Raw genomic sequence first — 17,953 nt, forward strand, 5'->3', positions numbered from 1 at the left:
GAAGAGGGGGAGAGAGAGAGAATATCAAAGCAAATGAAGAGAAAACCTCCACTTTCCCACTACAACTTCGTCCCTCAAGACACCCTCTATTCATTCCAGTCCGGCCCTTCTTTTTACCCCATCTGCCTCCCCTTCTTGTGCCCCTTTCTCTTCACTTACCCCCCAGAGCTTCATCTGTGCTTGGAACACACGGTTACCATCAAAGACAATGTGGACATGAAGCTGAGAGAAAAGAATTACAGGGGTAGGAACAATCTCAGAAGGTCAGAACACATTATTATGACACAGAAGCAGGCCAGTGGTGTATTCCCTACATCCACAGGCCAGTCAAATAACCCTGACCTTACAGCTCTACCAGAGGACTATGGCGCCTACGTATTAACTGTGTATGACGACTCAGCAGGTAAGATGATATCACCCAATTCACTGGCCTCCCATCCAGCATCAGACATTCCTCACCTCAGTTTGACTGGCCTTCACCCAGTTGAATGCAGGAAGTGGAATCTGGCCATATATAGTCACCACTACTAAGGAATCTGTCTGATGCCAATCATGACGGCAAGATGCTGGCACCTAAAAAGAAGATGTGAAATGTGGATGGTAAGAAAGGACTCTTATCCCAAGGGGCATTCTCATGGTGTATGTGGAGAAGAAACAGAGAGTGTCAGAAAGATTAACACGACCTCATATTGCAAAACCACTGGGAGCAGAAATCTTATTTGGTCCATGCAAAAGGGAGAAGATACAGAGCTTGGCCATGAGGTACAAGGAGGAGAAATTATTTGGGAACTGGGTTCTAATCAAGAGTTCAGTAAAGTCAGGACTTACCTGCTTCCCCCAATCATGTCTACCAACTCTGCATCCTGGCTGTGCCAGGAATGCCCCAAAATCCAGGGTCTGGATGCCACAACAGCTCCAAGATTTCACCCTGAGGTAGGAATAGAATTCACTTAATCTCCTTTCCCCTCCCCACAAGCACTCCATCTTAAGGTCAACATTGGGAAAAACCTGTCTCACAGCCCACCCAGTCCCCTCCATCACCCCTCATGGAATTGAGGTGCTCCAGGGTGGTAGGTACATGGAGTAGCATCACTCTCTAGGCCTTGGTATACCTAAGACAGATAAAGGAGAATCAGGATAAGAATCAGATCAGAATGAATAAAAATGTATGCAGCCTCACATCTATACCCAGCCATCCCTCAGGCATCACGTCTCTCAAACACACGCTTGAGTCCTCCACAAACTCTCACTCACAGCATCACATCCTGGGTTCTGGCAGCTGGCCCCAATCCGGATCAAGCTACTGTCAACTCCTGGGCAAAGAAAACAAGAGTCAGGAACCCTATTCATTTCTTCCACCCAACTGCCACTTTCACTAAATTCCAGCCTGTGAAACCTGTCCTACTAAGGACCCACTTACCTGCTCCAGGTTCTTGGTCTAATTCCTTCTGTTCCAGTGCCATTTCCAGGGCTTGGGATATATTTAGCGGAAGCAACTTTGGAAGCAACTCTGACCTAGGGGGTATGCGTGGGGTGATTTAGTCCTGACCCACTAACTGTGACCAGCAGTGCCAACCTTCCCACCAATGGTATTGGAATTGAAGAAGTCTGGTGAAAGTAGGGCAGAGTTAGAGAAGATGGATAGTAATCCCATTGCCAATTTTCTTCTCTGTGGATATGCCAAATCCTTGAACCCTGGGGAATTCCCCAGGGCTTCTCTTGCCAAACTACTCAGTTGCTCTAAATCCATATTTTTCTATACAACTGCAATCATTCCCTTTTATTCATCTAATTAACTGTAGACTTTCTTCTGTTGCTCATATTATTGCCACAAAATTGATTTATTCTTCTCGGCAGCCTCCTGGCTGCCAATACTACTACATTCTTAATATATAAAACATATTTTAAAACTCTTTTCCAAAAAGAAAACCCAATTCATTCAACAATCACCCTTGTATTATAACTATGTATGTATTTGTGAGAGGTTATCTACTCTGGTGATTCAAAATACCTACCCCATTACCCCATACCATCTTAAGAGCCAAGGACATTATTTCTGGACAAATTTCCCCTAAGGCACAAAAACATACACCAAGCCCTGACACTTGGGTCTCCTCATATCTCTGATCTCTAGCTCCCAAACCTCAATGACCCATTAATCCTCCTAGGAATTTTCATGAATGTACGAAAAACCCAGGGACCTCCTCTTTACTTGGGCCTCTCCCGACGCAAAGTCTCTGCTGACTTTGGAATCACATTCGGAGGTCTTTGCTCCTGAAGTGAACTGCTTGTACCAGGGCCCTCAGGTTGAGGGACCTCAGGGAGCTTCTCGGCACAGTGTGGTCCCACAGTACAGCCCTAGTATAGATAGGGAAAGAAGATTAGGGATGGAATCCTTCTACTGGGGGCAGAATACCTGAAAGTAAAGAATTTACCTTGATGTTTAGAAACTCAGAGAAATCTACAGTTCGCTTCCGGCAGCAGGACCAACCCTGATAACAAAAGACCCAGCTCAGCTTAGATTCCTGGCTGTATTTCTTTTGCAAAATGCTCTTGCTATTCCCCCCTTGCCTATTCCTCACCTTAAGTGCATCATGGAAGATTGGGACCCCAGGGTGATGGTAACAGGAATCTGTGGATACCAGTAACAAGATCAGGAAGGAAAGGAATTCTTACTTTTCCAGGTTTATATGCTTACCATCTTTCCATATGGTATTAAAAAAAAAGAATATCAGTAAAGACTGAAGAACACCCAGACCAATTGAACTAAGGCAGGTACACACTAAATTTCTGTTCCTTTAACAGACTGCCTACAGCTGACAACTCCCTTAGCACCCACAGAGCTCCTGGCAAGGTCAGGATTACTCACCAGGAAGGTTGGTTTGGGGGTCAAAATGCTGCCCACAGCCTTTGTTATGGCAGAGTAGAGACATGGAGGCGTTGGTAGAATTACTGAAAGGGTATTTCAAGGAGTCTGGCTGCCGAGTGGGGAACACCTCTTAGTCTGGAGGCTTTTAGCTGCCTGGAAGGGCCAGCTGTTTCTATCTTTAGTTCAGGAGGCGTATACCTCCTAACATGGGCAAGGGAACTTCAATTGGTCTTCCCAGCCAATAGAAAAGAACTCAGGAACATTTTAGCTCTGAGGCTTAAGAAAAAAGTATCAGGCAGAGCAGGGCTTGGAACCTGGGTGAGGTCAGCTAACCATTGCTGAGACTTGTTTTAGATTTACCATGCCAATTTCAAGCCTGGTCAGAAAGAAATAACCAATTTTAAGCCCCCTCCCAGTTTGGTGAAGGTACCCCAATTCCTCCAGCTATTTTCTTCCTCTTTCAAAGCAGTAGCTTTCCTCCCATCCTCATTACTTCTGTGTACCACCAATAGCACCAGATCTTCAACCACTTTGACCATAGTATACATCTAACTTTCCCATGTTTGCCTAGATTAATATTTTAAGCAAAAGGTCATAAAGGATTATTCTTATAGCCTTGCACTCATCTGAGACAGAACTTCCCTTCCTCCCCCTTCAAAAACAGCACAGAAAATTAAAAGGCTTAAAATGTATTTTAATAAGTTCATGTTGCATTATTCATTTCTCAGAAAAACTTCAAAGGTATTAGGGACAAATCAAACATGGTACACCAATAAAAAATGCACAGCGTAACTACCTAAGATAGGCAAAGCTAAGAGCTACCGTCTGACATTCAGCATACAGCAACCCTGTTCTCAAGATTGTACTAGGCCTATCAAGAAAGCTGTGAATGGCAACATCACAGACACAAAAGGGCCATTTCTGGGTTGTCCTTACCCAAGAAAAAGATGGAGGCAAGTTTAACACAAGATTTTTTTAAAGATACACTAAATGAAAATCTCTAAGAGAAAATGTCTTCCTTGGGACATGAAAGGGTAATATATGGGACATAACAGAACCGTATGTATGTTGTCTGTGACCTCTGTGGACATGTGCCTGAATTCCCACCTGGGAGTGATTGGAACAGTGGGGCCAAGGTCATTGGGGGATGTTTGGTTTTTGTGGTATATGTGGCAGGATCTCTGGGGTGAGACAGTGCACTAAGTCGTGTCCGACTCTTGCGACCCCATGGACTGTAGCCTGCCAGGCTCCTCTGTCTATGGGATTCTCCAGGCAAGAATACTGGAGTGGGTTGCCATTTCCTTCTCCAGGGCATCTTCCCAACCCAGGAATCGAACCCAGGTCTCCAGCACTGCAGGCAGATTCTTTACCGACTGGGGTGGCGGGGGGGGGGGGGTGTAAGAACAAGAAAGCAAATAGAACAGGGTGGACAAAGAGTGGAATGATTAAGATTAATGGGGGCTCTAACTGGATCCATTTTGCCATGGCTCCCTGGCCCTCACAGGCTCTCAACAATCACATGAGATTTTAGGAATGCACCACACAGAATTGATTAGTGAAAGGATATACCACATAGAACTGATTTGTTAAATATCACCCCTCCCTTACCCTCTGCCTCCAACATACTCCCTAGAGTACTACAGGCAGGGAAGACCTAAACTATTGGGAGGAATCCCTAACACTTTTCCAGAGTAGAATTCGGCTAAGTCCAAAAAGGGTCCTTCTTTTAAGGGTTTTGGGAAACTAGACACTGCAATTTTATTAGTATCGGCGACGTTTGTTTGGAGCAAATTCAGCTCCAGGAGCTGCACGGTTGAATGCAGGAGGGGTTCCACCAATTGCCCCAATTCCTTCCATTGTAGCAGCTTGGCCAAAGCGTTCAGTTGTTGGTGGGGTCTTAAAGAGAAAAGAGAATGACGTTATAATAGAACCTGTGCCCTAGCTTCCCACCCATCCATAGTTCCTCCCCTGGAGGCCATTTCCACACCACATTCAAGGTTCCTGATGGTAGGGGAGACTAAGCCTGTTTAGAACTATAGTGGATAACCCTAAAAAGGAAGTTGCTGACAGTTCCACCCAACCATCTTTAACTTTTTATCCTGATTCCTACAGGCTAAGTAACATTATATACTAAATTCCTGGGCTAGATAAATGTTAGCCAAGTCCTTTTTCCTGAACTAGGTATATGGACAAGGGCAGGCCATCACTCTTCAGCAAATTTAACCCTATTCAAAGTAAACATTTTGACACTACAACTAAACCACCTCAGGATTGCATGAGCCATAAACCTTTTGGACTCACATGTATTTCATATGATAATGCCTAACCTTTGTTGCCTTCCCTCCAAAAAGGAACCTATTTACCCAGGGTAGCAAAAAAATGTCAATCAAGACTAGCCAGTCAGAGGATAAAATATAATTTAAGATTGGGTTTGCACAAGACTCAAAGAGCTTGAGGTTAACATTTTATAGATAACAGTGATCCTAAAAACTATTTAATCTGTAGCAAAATTGCAGCAGGCCCAAGGACCATGAAGGCAAAGTCCTTCCTCCTATCACCATTTAGCTACTATAAAGCTCTGCAGTTTACCAATCCCAAGGTTCCATCTGGCATCATAGTGGCTGGTCCTGGAGGAGCTGGGGTACCAGCTGGCACAGGAGCAGGGGGCATGGCACCTCTGTTGTTTATGCCCATAGCACCTAAAGCAGAGTAGTGATCAATAGAGGAGACAGACATTGACATTCTTTATCTATGCCAAAGGAAACAAGTCAAGACTTCTGGGCTAAGACATGTTACCCTCCCACCAAAATTTGCTTCCAGAAATGTCAAGCCCCTTAAATTTGGACTAGGTAGGAGAAGCTACATAGTCCACCAGAGATGAGACAAAAAAAGAAATCTGTACCATTAATCTCCTAAGTCCTTACCTCCCATAGCCATCTGACCCATCCGTATCTCTTGCTCTCTCTGAAAAACAAAAAAACACTCAAGACAGTCCAAGACAGCACTGCATTCATTCTACCACAATCCACTAAGGACCACACACTAAAGAACATCTGCAACAGCTCCTTGAACTAACTCACTGTAGTTGTACAATGAATTCAGTTTAGAGCTACTAGGACACAAGTCAGAGTTTCCTATTAGGAACAAATTGAGAGATGAAAGGAGAGACACATGATTTCTTTCAGGGCTCCAACCTGTACAACAACTGCTGAGGACATCAGAAGACCAGGCAAGGCTGCCACAGGACTGAATCTATCTGATCCTGCAGTCACTGAGATTAAACAGCATATACTAGCCCCAGCTTTTCATCCTAAATTGCCTGTGAGGTAAAAAGAGCTCCTCTTCAAACCTTACCTTTCCTTCCTATGACTGCTTCTTTCTAAAAGAAGTGTCACAGAATGGAAAAATTGGTCATAGCCTATTGTGTTTTCTAATCCTAGTGGTGAGTTTGTCGTATCATGGGCACATGAGAGATATACCGCATCAGGGAAGGTTCCCTTGAATCCTTCCTGCTGTCGTCGCATCATTTCTTCTTGTTGCCGCCGCATCTCTTCCTCACGGCGCCTGCGCTCCTCCTCCTGCCTACAGAGTCACCAAGATATTTAAGCACAGGCATTCCAGAACTTGAACAGATTATCTATCTTAATAGGGGACTCAGCCAAGGAGATCCAAGAGCCCACTGAAACTACCTTAGTTCTCCAGGCAACTGTTAAGTGGGCCCAGCCCTAAAACAACCCAGATGTGTCCTTTAGGGGAAAAAGTTCTTTCCCAAAGGAGCCAGCCTCATGAGACCAGTCACTCAGCTGCTTTCCTCTTTAGTGCAGTCCCAAGAATTCACAGAACCATGGGCAGTCAAAACATCTACCTAAAGGGAGAACTTGAGAAGCAGCCAGGAAATATTTGCCAACATATTTACAAATGCATGAGGTAGCATGGTGGTAAGAAGCAGGAGTGAGACATTACCCTGTAGAGCTGGTGGAGAAAAAGGGTTGGAGGAAAAAAAAGTTACCTGAGCTCCAGCTGCTTTCGTTTTTGCACTTCTTGATTGTGCAGCTCTTCCATCCTCCGAAGTTCTTCTTGACGCCTCATCAAATCTAGAAAAACAACAGACCAATTCAGAATATTCTTCACCCTCCTCATATAGGCCCATTAATTTTCCACAAATAAAGATCCAGAAAGCAAAGGGGATATTTAATCCCTGAGTGGCCATCCGAGGTATCCAGATTCCAAAAATGAAGTCAAACCTATTATTTCCTTCTCCACAGAATCCAGTATCCTCTGCCACATCTCCAAGCTCATTTGCCTACCAAGATCAACAAAATATTTCAGAGAATAAAAGCTGAAGTTTACGCCTTTCTCTACTGATTGATACAAAGAAACTCCTGAAAAAAAGTTATTTTGTCCTTCTTCTAGTTTTAAGCCTTAGGTAGATACTCACCCTGCCTCATTAGCATGACCTGGTGCTCATGGCGAGCAGCCTCCATCTCCATCTCCAGCTTCTCACGAGCTTCCTTGATGTTTCGGTCCACTTGGTCCTGCTGCTGCTTTTCCATCTCAATAAGTGCCTTCCAGCGCATGGCATACTCATACTCAAAGGAGCCAGGCTGTGCAAATCTGGGTGGCTGCTCTCGCTCTCTATTGACAAGGTTTCTGGGTTACTAAAACTCTGTCCAAGATTCTCCCAACTAAACACTACATTCCTCCCAAGGGCCAAGACAATGGCTGCCACTGAACACATACAGCAAAGACTTGCCTCTTTTACACAACCCATTACAAGCCTCCTTAAGAATAAATAGGCAAACAACTAACAGGGAATCTGACAGGATCACATACTTGTGAAATTGCTGATTCTTTATAACCAGCTTCTCTGGGAGTCCCTCCTCATCATCTAACTGGTCCATGGGCTCCACAGTCACAGGTCGAGGAAATCTGGGAGAAAGAAAAACACTCAGTGTTAGTCAAATTATAACCTTCATTAGGCTTCCCTCTCCACATGAGTCAGTGGCACAATGAACTAATTAAGTGTCAGCACTAAACAATTTTTTTTTTTTAGCACTAAACAATTAAACATACTTCTGAAGGTGCTTTTACACCTAGTCCCAAGTAACCAAGTCCTTTAAACAGAACTCTGTGGAATCTGGGGTTGACAGGATGGGGTCAGGGTTCAGATCTCTGAACACAGCCTTTAAGTAGGTAAAGTACTTAAGTGCGGGGCTGCCCCATTGCAGCCATCATTTGCCTGCCACGCAGGAGATGCTGCAGGTGCCACAGCCTTGAGCCCTGGGTTGGGAAGATCCCCTGGAAAGGAAACAGCAACCCACTCCAGTATTCTTGCCTGGGAAATTACACGGATAGAGAAGCCTGGTGAGCTACAGTCTATGAGTTCACAAAAATGTCAGATACAACTGAGCAAGCAAACTCAGAACTCAAGATAATGACTTAGAATAAATACTAAGAGAAATGTTGCATGCGCAAAACAACTTACGAGTTCTAAAACTTCAAAGTAAGGGGAGATTTAACACTGACTAAATGACAACTTACTGAAAATGTCTATCTTTTAATCCTCATACCATTTCCATTAATTTAAGATTATACTGAAAACCCTACCAGAGAGCTGGATTGTATCTAGTCTTCTAAATGAACACAAGAACATGCTTCTTAGAGGCTAACTCCCGAGACCACAGAAGGAAGTAGCATTTAAGGTATGTTTCTGAAAATGACCCCTCACTCACGTGGTTAGCAGGAAGGAGCCTTCACTGCATCTGTCCAGAGCTTTCCGAGCAGCTGGCTTCCCTGAGAATTCAACAATGCCTTTTCCTGAGGGCCTGCCTCGATCATCCACAATGACTACAGCCCTCTCCACCTGGCCGAACACAGAAAAGGCCTCCTCCAGCAGTTCATTGGACACATACTGAGGAAGGTTTCTGACTGTAAGGGATGCACTATGGCAGGCAAAGCGCACACGCAGCTGCTTTCCACGGAGTGGCATGTTGTCCAGTTCTACTTTGGCAATCTCCGCTAGGGTTCGTGTTTCCTAGGAAGCAGAGCAAAGTCAGAATAACTCAATAGCTGAACAATGACCACCTACACAGCCATCAAGAGTCTAAAGTACCATAGCTCAATACCTCAATGTCTCAAAAAAAAAAAAAAAAAAAAAAAAAAACAAAACCCAAAACCCTTGGCAACAAGCATACAAAAAAAAAAAAGGATGGAACTGGAAGAACGGATTCATGTGTTTCAGATAATTCTTTGGTTAACCTAATTGCTCTGATGGCCTTGTAATAAATCAATTGGAAATTCTAGAGTTAACATGACTTACATGGTCATCAGTATCACAAGCTATTCTCTTAAGTGTTAAATCTGGACAACAATGACCAGCATAAAACCTACCCTTACAATACAGAAGTCAGAATTATTTTAGTTTCAGCTAGCTATGTACCAGAGTAATCAGAATCATTATACCCTCCAAGAGGCCTCTTTAGAACCACAGACCTTGATGGGACCCTCCCCTCCACATTCTTAAAGAGGAATCTGAGCCCCAGAAAAAAAGACCTGCCCATATAGTTTTGAGTTAGTGGTAGATCTGGAATGAAGACTGGTTCTAACCGTAACATCCAGTGATCTTACTAGCACATTATGTTCCTCATTTATGGAGATAGATAACACCCAAAAAGGTTTCCCCCACATACTTAAACACATTTCCTAAATCAAATCAGACATCTACACTTAAAAATGATTATGATAAACGTTATATTATGTGGATTTTAGCAATTAAAATTTTTCTTTCAAAGTAGATACAAAAAAAAAAAAAATAGATAAAAAACTGTCCCCTCAAAGTTTTGAAGACTCTTAAGTGAGATAATACATGCACAAGGGCTTTGGAAATAAATTATATAAATCTTGATCATTACTAAAAGTCTTTTCCCATTTTTTCAGGAAAAAATCTTAACTTACTAAAAGTATTTGTAGAGGACAGTAAACAGGGGAAAGGTACAGAAAAAACAAGATTAACTATGACTTGAAAGTTATTGAAGCTGGGTAACAAGTTATGTGCAGGTTCACTGTACTATTCTCTCCACTTCTATATGCTTGAAATTTCCCAATTAAAAAAAGTTCCAAAGGGCATATAAGCCCCAGAGTCCTAGGCAAATAAACCTATGTTGCCTTGAAACAAAAACCTATCAGGAAAAATTAAAATAAAATATGCATTTTGTCCTGTTCTACCAACTATAAGCTTTTACAAACATCATCTAAGAATTATTTCTACTGCCTAATTTTCCATATCCATCATTTCCCAGCTTCACCACCTTTTAGAGCACATGCTCTAAAAGCCTACAGCTGCTTACCAAGCGGATAAAGCCAAAGCCCTTGTCCTTGTGAATGAAGACTTCGCCTGCCTTCCCATATTTCTCAAACAGTTTCCTCATTTCCTCCTCAGTGATGTCAGGAGGAAGATTGCCCACAAAGAGCCGGCTACGCTGGGTGAAGGTCTTCTCTCCTGGTTTCCTAAAATTCTTCAGGTCAATAGTCAAGCCTTCATCTGAGAGAAGAAACATAGTCACTTAAAAGATTGGGGAGAGATTTACAACAACTGCTGCTAGATAAGAAATGTAATTGCTGTAGAGAAGTCAACACCATTTCCCAATGGAATCTATCCACTAACCACTTATCAGTAAATTGCACTTAGAATGTGAAAGCAGTATGCAAAGATCTGGGGGGTGGAGGGAGGGAGGACAGACTTCTCAACAACTCTACTGTGGTCCAGGAGCCAACCTAGACTAACTCAGAGACAGAAAGACAATACAAGAGTTACTGTCAAAGAGAAAACCAAGCAAGTCAAGGAGCTCTATGTCAGAAGTGACTGGATTTTTACATTTAAAACATAATTACAAAGAAAAAAACCAAAAAACAAAAACAAAACTGTCCCATTTCCCAATCCCAAATCAATCTTCATAACCTTAACAGTTCCCATTCTTTCAGGCTTGGGGTAATATAATGAAAAGAAATGAGTTAGGAAAGAGTATTCTTTGTAGGAAATTTTGGAAATAAGGAAGATGCGGTTGTTTGTAGTTTTAGACACATACAAGAGGTGCTCAAAGTTAGCTGAATGGATGGGAATGTATCTTTAAAGATCTTTTACTCTGATTAAAACTAGGGAGGCAGAGGCCCCAGGCTAAAAGTATAATACTCAGTATCAGATTTCTTCTCCTTTAAGTCTTAAAAACCTTCTTTATATTTTCTCTACCTACTAGTCATATGATGATTACCACAGTAAGAACCAAGCTCTCAGGTAAAACATGCAGCCATCTGTTTAGCAAAAGGATGTGCCAATGCAGCAAAGCAACCTGTATTCAACTGCTATCCTACAGATCTGCTCCTTATTTCAGAGAATCAGCCTTTTTCTATCCTAAATATTGAGATAAATAGGGAAAAGAACAACAAAGGTGTGCCACAAAAGCCCATTCCTTTATAATCCCAAGAGTCGAATCTAAAAATCAAGAAACTATTCCCAAGAGAGAACCGACTTGGGAATGGTTTCTACTTCATTACCTAGCATGTACTTACTCTGGCTGCTGGCTTGCTGCCCATTTGCAGGCATTGGTGGAGGTGGTGGCTGCTGCTGTTGCTGCTGGTGGTGCTGCTGATGGTGATGTTGATGATGCTTCCTTGGAGTGTGGTTTTGTTTCTCCAAGTTAAAAGTTTTATTGCTCTGCATCTTTGTACCCTAAAAATAAACTGGAATGTCAGACATATTCAGTGCTTAGAACATATTCAGTCACTAATTTCCTAGTGACTTACATGTCAATTAATCACCTATGGTACTATTTCAAACAGGTATGGTGAAGGAGTACAATTCAAGTATCTAAAACCACCAGCACTAGCAGTTATATTGCACACAGAAACTAGACAAGTACTAAATAAGAACAGCTTGCAATAGAATGACTTGAGGAACCTTCCAGTTCAATAACTACATGCATTGAAGTGACTTTCCCAAAATAATCTACTCCCTAAAAAATGGCCCTATCATAATATTAAATCACTTTAAAAATACAATTATTGAAATAGATTCTTGTTATCTCCAGGACTAGTAAGTCTTTGTTTTTCTCTGGCACCTTGCAGCCCTAGCCTACAGTTGATACTGTGGAAAAGTATGGGCTGTATAGACTTAGACATACTTATATGTGAAACATGGTCCTAACACTTACTAGTAAATTACTTTTGAACCAGTTCCTTAAGTTGTTATAAAAGGGATAATAAAAACACCTACCTCTCAAGGTAACTATGAAGATGAATAAATATGTGAAAATACTAGTTCTGTACTAGCATATATTGTTATTATTAAATATCATTATTAATCACAATAGAAAGATAAATGACTATCAAAGTAATAGAAGCATCAAATACAAACATATACAATCATAAAATATTAAATTTTGTCATTTAAAATCAACATAAGGGAGTTCCCTGGTTGCCTAGTGGTTAGGATTCCAAGCCACTGTTGTGGCTGGGCTTCAATCCCTGACTGGGTAATAAGAGATCCTGTAAGCCACTCAGCATGGCCAAAAAACTCATAAGATTAAAATGAAAATTCCTGGTATAATCCAGGCTGAATACAAAAGTTGATGGTTTTAAGATGGAAATTTCCTAACAGATCAGCTGAGGACCATCTCCCTTATCCAAAGGCAGTTTTCCAGTAAATTAAAGGACAAAAATCAATTCTGAATCTTTTACCCTAAACATAAGACCCTCCAGTCAGATTTAACTGAAAGATGCAGAAAATTATCATTTCCCTGAAAACTGTATTATTAACATCATATGATTCCCTTAAAATAAATTATATTCCTCAGATTAAAAAAATGTGACAAAGGCTTGGTAACTGTTGATTCTGGATGAGGAATATACAAGACACTTATGTGTATAAAACTTTCTAAACATTGATACATTTTTTATATCATATCCTACCAAAACTGAAAATATCAATGCAGTTAAGTTTATATAAAGTTGTTTTATAAGACAATAGGTAACAAGAGGTATCAAGATGTTCATATTTCTTAACTCAGGAATTCTACTTCTAATAATTTATTCTAAGAATATAATTTTAAGACTTAAAAACTACATCCATGAAATAGTCACTGTAACTGACTTTCCAGTAACAAAATGATAAAAATGACTTTTTCTTTTTTACTGATTTTTTACATTAATTCAACAAATATTCACCAAATGCTTATTTGCTAGACACTATTCTAGTTGCTTGGGATGAATCAATGAACAGTCTTGCCTTCAGCAGTGATAACCTTCCAGTGAGAGAAAATATACATAATAATTAATTTACATAGTACTTAAGAGGTTTAATGCTAGGAGAAAATAAAAGTTGAGTGGAGGGGAAAGTGGATAGGGAGTAGAAGGGGAAGATTTGCAATTTTAAATAGAGTTGTGAGTTTAGCCTCACTAGAAATCTGACATTTAAGCCAAAACTTGAATTCTCATTTATATCATTTCATCAGTCTTTTGTTCTTCATTAATAAAGTACAAACTACATCTTTAACATAGGAAACAATAAAACAAAAACCCAAAAACTGACCACTGAAAGTCACTGTTGACATTTTGATATACCATTTCAGTCACTTATTTACATATCTTCTACATTTATTGTTAATGGACTCTGTATTTTGCTGTCAACCAAGCCCTTATAGTCCTGGGACACTTAGGTTATTTATAATTTGTCACTATTATACACCAATGCGCTCAGCTAAGTCTTAGGGCACCTCCATGAACAGATATTCCTCCCACAATTTCCATTTTTGCTTCTTAACCTTTAAAAAGATACACTATCATTCCAAAACTGCAACCATAAATGCACTATTTTATATTCACCCTTTTCTCATTCCTCCTGTCAACTTAATTATAATTGTTAATGGTTACATAAAGTCCAATTGGATGTACACTAATTTACTAAACTACTCCCTATGAGACATTTAGGCTGTTTTCAGCTTTTTCCTATTATAATGTTGCAGTAAGTATTTCCGTAGGATAAATTCTTAAACACCTTTGTGACTCTTGCCACATAGCTTATAGTTTAACAACTTTAAATACTGTGAATAAGTGCAGCAGTTTCAGAGCAAATTTGACACCTTAAAAAAAGAGAAAATGTTTTTAAAAATAAGATACAAGAAATTAAAACATAAAAATAGAGCTGGGGATAGGTAAGGTGGGCATTAGCATCAGATGTTTTCCCCTATGAGTCCTACATATTAAACATCCCTGTTCCCCTGATCCCAAAAGCCTATAGCAGAAACTTGAATTATTTTCACAGCCATTTCTCCAACTATTTCTTCTTACCTCTGGCTAGAATCCAAAGAGTCTTTCTCTTTTTTTAATCTCCAGCCTTTAAGAGTCAGTGGCCCCAGCCTCAATACCTTGCATCCCATTCAGGAACCCACACTGTTATATGTTAATAGAAATCCTTACAGAGATCCACTCAAAACTGAAATATTAAAAATTCTATATTTACATCCTAACCACACCTCACCACTCCATTCAAAAAGGCCATTTTACAATTTCTTAGTAGAAATTATTTCTTTGATCATAGGGATGTTTTAAACTATTTAGAATTACTTCAATGGAAGTTATTTTTTATTTTAGAAAGTGCAATGTGGTAGTTAAGATGTTAATACCAGATATTTACTGATCACTGAATGTCAGGCACTGTGCTAAGACTATATTATCTCATTTAATACTCACAACTATCTTCTGAATAAGAAAACTGATGCACATCCAAGGTCACACAAATGTGATGAAGCATGGAGTAGAACTCAGGTCTGTTGAACTCTAAAGCTCATGCTCATTGTGAGTAATCGAACTCACCTTGATTTTAGACTTTAGGATTCAAAACACTTACTAAAATGTCACCTAACCTCTTAGTTTCCTCACTAGTAAGATGGGGGTAACATCTATCTCACAGTGCTGGTTATTTTGACCAAACCAGATAATGGACATAACAGCTATTTGTTCCTGCTGGCAATCACCACCCCTATTTCTACATATGCGGTGCTCCAGTTAGACAAATTTCATCAATTACATTCTTCCCTTGCTCTTCTGGATTCTAGCAAAAATTATTTTTACAACCAAACTGCCTACCTTTGTGTCGAGTAAATGTCTCCATAATACCAATCTTTATACTCTTTCCCTTCAGTTTATTTCCCAAGAAGGCATTCAACAGTGAACACAAAATAATACTGTATAAATCACCTAAAACAGTGCCCACAAAGTAGCAAGTATTCAGTAAGCATTTGTCCCTGTAATCTACTTCTGATGATGACCACCAATATAATTTGGAAATATGTGCAGATATCTGGGTAATAAATTCACTGCCCCTAGGCACTGGGGCCTCTGAAAAGGGAATAAATCATAAAGATCAACAGTAAGGATTTATGTCTACTTACTTGCCCCAAAGACTAACCCTGATGGACTTCTTGAGAGCAAATACATATTGCTGTTAGAAAAACTGGGGCTATTTGCAACACAACTGCACAAATGTTGTTTAAGACCAAACACTACACCACATATCTGAAACCTAAAAAAAATGTCCCCTTAATTTTCAGGAAAAGGATCAACTTTTAAGTGAAAACTGTGTGTGGGGGAAATCTGGTAAAAATCTACCAGATGGAGATGGCTGCCTGGATGTGGACCAGCCTGAAAGCTGCAGGAGGCACTGGCAACGTAAGGCCCTTTTCTAAGAATCTCTTAGGACCTTTCATTTAGTTACAAGGAACATGGACAAAGACACAATATAAATCTAGCCAGGATCCCCCCATTAGAGTGGCCAGATGTATCAAATAAAAACACATTACAGTTAAATCTGAATTTCAGATTTTGAAAAATAAATGATCTTTAGTGTCCCATTCTACGTATACTAAAAAATTTGTTGTTTACGTGAAATTCAAATCTAACGGGGTGTCCTGTATTTTCTCTGACAACCCTACCCCTACCTCAACTTTGAAAATAACAAAGTGCCTCCCAGTCCTCCTTAACCTCGACTTCTGTTAAGAACACAAAGCGGCAGCTTACGACAATAGTTTTTCCAAAGGTAAAATACCCGATAGGAAATCCATAAAATTAATTTTAATTTTTTAAAAAGTGATGTCATAAATAGGTCGAGTAGATAGGCAACAGGACAAAAAAAAGTCTTCAGGAATCTGCCTAGGAAAACAACAAGGGCTGGACTAGCAGATGAACTTCCCAGCTCAGAGTTTTGACAAAGAAGCATCGCTGGGGTAGGGGAGGGGGCCCCCTTTCTCCTCCGGAACTAACGGCCTCACGAGGTCGAGAGGAGGAGCGCCCGACAAAGCGCCTCCTCCTGCAGCCGCGACTTCAGGGCTCTCGGATAATAGACCCCACACCCTCAGGCCCAGGGCGGCTCAACGATTGGGGAACTTAGTGACAAGGTTCAGCTTCCAAGATGTGTTGCACAAAAAACGACAAGGGAAGGGAAACGGGAACCAAGTTAAAGCAGAAGGCGAGATCAAGGGAGAGCGATGGGCCCCCGCGGGTGGGATGAGGAGAACGTGTGGCCGCGGAGACAAGGCCTCAAGGGGCCGCAGAACGAACGGCCCACCTTCCTTCAAACCCAGCCTCGCCCTCATCTCTTCCTTCACCGATTGTCGCTAGAAATCCTACTCTTCTCTCCAACAAGAACTAAGTCGACCCCATACTCACCCTCCACCGACTGTTTTCTGCTCAGAGTAACGGCGACGCTACACGGCCTTTACCGTCCCGAGAAAAGAGCGCGCGACCGCCGGAAACGAGACGGCGGAGATCGGTGCCTCCCAAGGGGTACAAAGTAGCGTTCCCTATTGGTTATCTGATATGCCAATCAACATTTCTCTCCAGAGGTGGAATCGGTTTTCCACCATTTCTTCGATCTTATTGGCTACTAAATGTGAAAGACTGGAGTTCGTGTGAACGACAGATGGGGACAAAGAGCGAGGCTTTGTAGCGAGTGCGCTTGCGCAAGTTGCGTCCGCTAGAGGCGGAAAAGGAAGGGGGGAGGGGGATAAACGGGTAGGGAGTGGAGGGTCGGAAGGAGAGACGTCAACTAAGTAACGGAAAGACCGAAAGACCAAGTGATGGGAGGGGCAGAGGAGAGGGGGAAAAAGGGAGAGAGAGAGGAAAGTGAAAAGAGAGGGAAAGAGAAGGGGAGATAATGTGCGCGTAGGCGTGCTCTGAGAATTCCTGCACTGCGCCTGTGCAAACAGCTAGAGTAACAATGTCATTGTATTCAGTGTAGTAGATCTCGCTTTTTTCTACTGAAAAAATGCCCCGCCATGTTTCTTTTTTCACATTTCCTCATTAAGACTTACACTCTGACACTTCTTACTTAATCAGATTTTCTAGTTGCGTCTCCTGCTGCCAGGTGGACTCATGAAGCCCAGCTGAAACAGTCATCACAATGGTTATGGTTAAAGAAAGGGATGGAGGAGAGGAGGGGAGATCGATACTTCAGTCTCTGCGTAATTACACAGAATTGTAACCAGCACTCTTATTTCCATGGTAACCAGGGAACCCAGCAGTCCAAAGATCATTATTGTTCCCGTGCTTTACAGAGAGAATCAACAGGTGTCATCATTGCCATGGATACATTTTAGGCCTCCAGATCCAGACTGATTTCTGTATTCCAAAGGATGCCAATTTTTCAATAATGCCTAGCTAGCCCTGTGGCTAATCGAGGACTACAACTGCTCACCTGATAGGTCTTTGTAGTTAATTCCCACTAACTCACACTCAGGGTTTCAGGGTCTTCCCACTGGCGCCACCTTATGTGGGGACACAGTGATCTAAATCTGCATTGTCTAGAACCTTCTGCAATGACAGAAATGTTCTATTTCTGCTCTGTTCAATGTGGCTGTACCTACTGGCCATATGTGACCATTGAGAACTTGGAGGAGTGCGCGTGAGAAACTGAATTATTAATTCAACTTCATTTTAATTAGCTAAAATTCAAGCAGTCACACAAGGCTAGTGGCTACCATATTGGACATATCAATACCAATGATTACCAAACTTTTTGAGAATAAATAATGCCTC

At 41.3% G+C, this 17,953-nt stretch overlaps 2 protein-coding genes across 9 annotated transcripts in view; both read right to left on the reverse strand.

Moving 5' to 3' along the window:
• Positions 1–3,460, reverse strand: part of ITGB1BP2 (integrin subunit beta 1 binding protein 2) — a 37,812-nt gene extending 34,352 nt beyond the window's left edge. For 5 of the 7 annotated variants that reach the window (XR_009735019.1, XR_009735018.1, XM_061409753.1 and 2 more), the window contains exons 1-10: positions 2,870–3,460; positions 2,583–2,632; positions 2,436–2,492; positions 2,213–2,358; positions 1,421–1,515; positions 1,255–1,313; positions 1,042–1,112; positions 829–928; positions 460–573; positions 160–222 (exon numbers count right to left, since the gene is read on the reverse strand). Coding sequence is in view for 4 of the 7 variants with exons in the window: in XM_061409753.1 (XP_061265737.1) it covers positions 160–222; positions 460–573; positions 829–928; positions 1,042–1,112; positions 1,255–1,313; positions 1,421–1,515; positions 2,213–2,358; positions 2,436–2,492; positions 2,583–2,632; positions 2,870–2,933 (819 nt within the window). In the remaining 3 variants the exon portion in view is untranslated. Of the gene's footprint in view, positions 1–159; positions 223–459; positions 574–828; positions 929–1,041; positions 1,113–1,254; positions 1,314–1,420; positions 1,516–2,201; positions 2,359–2,435; positions 2,493–2,582; positions 2,633–2,869 lie in introns of those variants that run through there. The other 2 variants (XR_009735020.1, XM_061409755.1) reach the window with 2 other exon arrangements.
• A 477-nt stretch (positions 3,461–3,937) lies between these two features.
• Positions 3,938–16,694, reverse strand: NONO (non-POU domain containing octamer binding). Of its 2 annotated transcripts, none has more exons than XM_061409751.1 (11): positions 16,586–16,694; positions 11,435–11,594; positions 10,216–10,409; positions 8,602–8,903; positions 7,703–7,798; positions 7,308–7,504; positions 6,879–6,963; positions 6,349–6,451; positions 5,794–5,833; positions 5,459–5,568; positions 3,938–4,765 (listed from the first exon to the last, which is right to left on the reverse strand). In XM_061409751.1, the coding sequence occupies exons 2-11, from the start codon at positions 11,583–11,585 to the stop codon at positions 4,631–4,633; spliced, it is 1,413 nt and encodes a 470-aa protein (XP_061265735.1). In that variant the 5' UTR covers positions 11,586–11,594; positions 16,586–16,694; the 3' UTR covers positions 3,938–4,630. The 2 variants fall into 2 exon arrangements, with proteins under 2 accessions (XP_061265735.1, XP_061265734.1); XM_061409750.1 differs by having other exon boundaries at positions 11,435–11,605; positions 16,586–16,692.
• Between the last annotated feature and the right edge of the window lie 1,259 nt (positions 16,695–17,953).

This window comes from Bos javanicus, chromosome X (genome assembly GCF_032452875.1).
Source record: "Bos javanicus breed banteng chromosome X, ARS-OSU_banteng_1.0, whole genome shotgun sequence".
Classification (NCBI taxonomy): Eukaryota; Metazoa; Chordata; class Mammalia; order Artiodactyla; family Bovidae; genus Bos; species Bos javanicus.

Coding starts and splice junctions, on each gene's coding strand:
- NONO (XM_061409751.1), bottom strand. CDS start 11,585: ATGCAGAGCAATAAAACTTTTAACTTGGAGAAACAAAACCACACTCCA. Junction 6,452..6,878: donor CGAAAGCAGCTGGAGCTCAG/GTAACTTTTTTT, acceptor GTGACTCTGTAG/GCAGGAGGAGGAGCGCAGGC. Junction 5,834..6,348: donor AGGGAACCTTCCCTGATGCG/GTATATCTCTCA, acceptor TTTGTTTTTCAG/AGAGAGCAAGAGATACGGAT.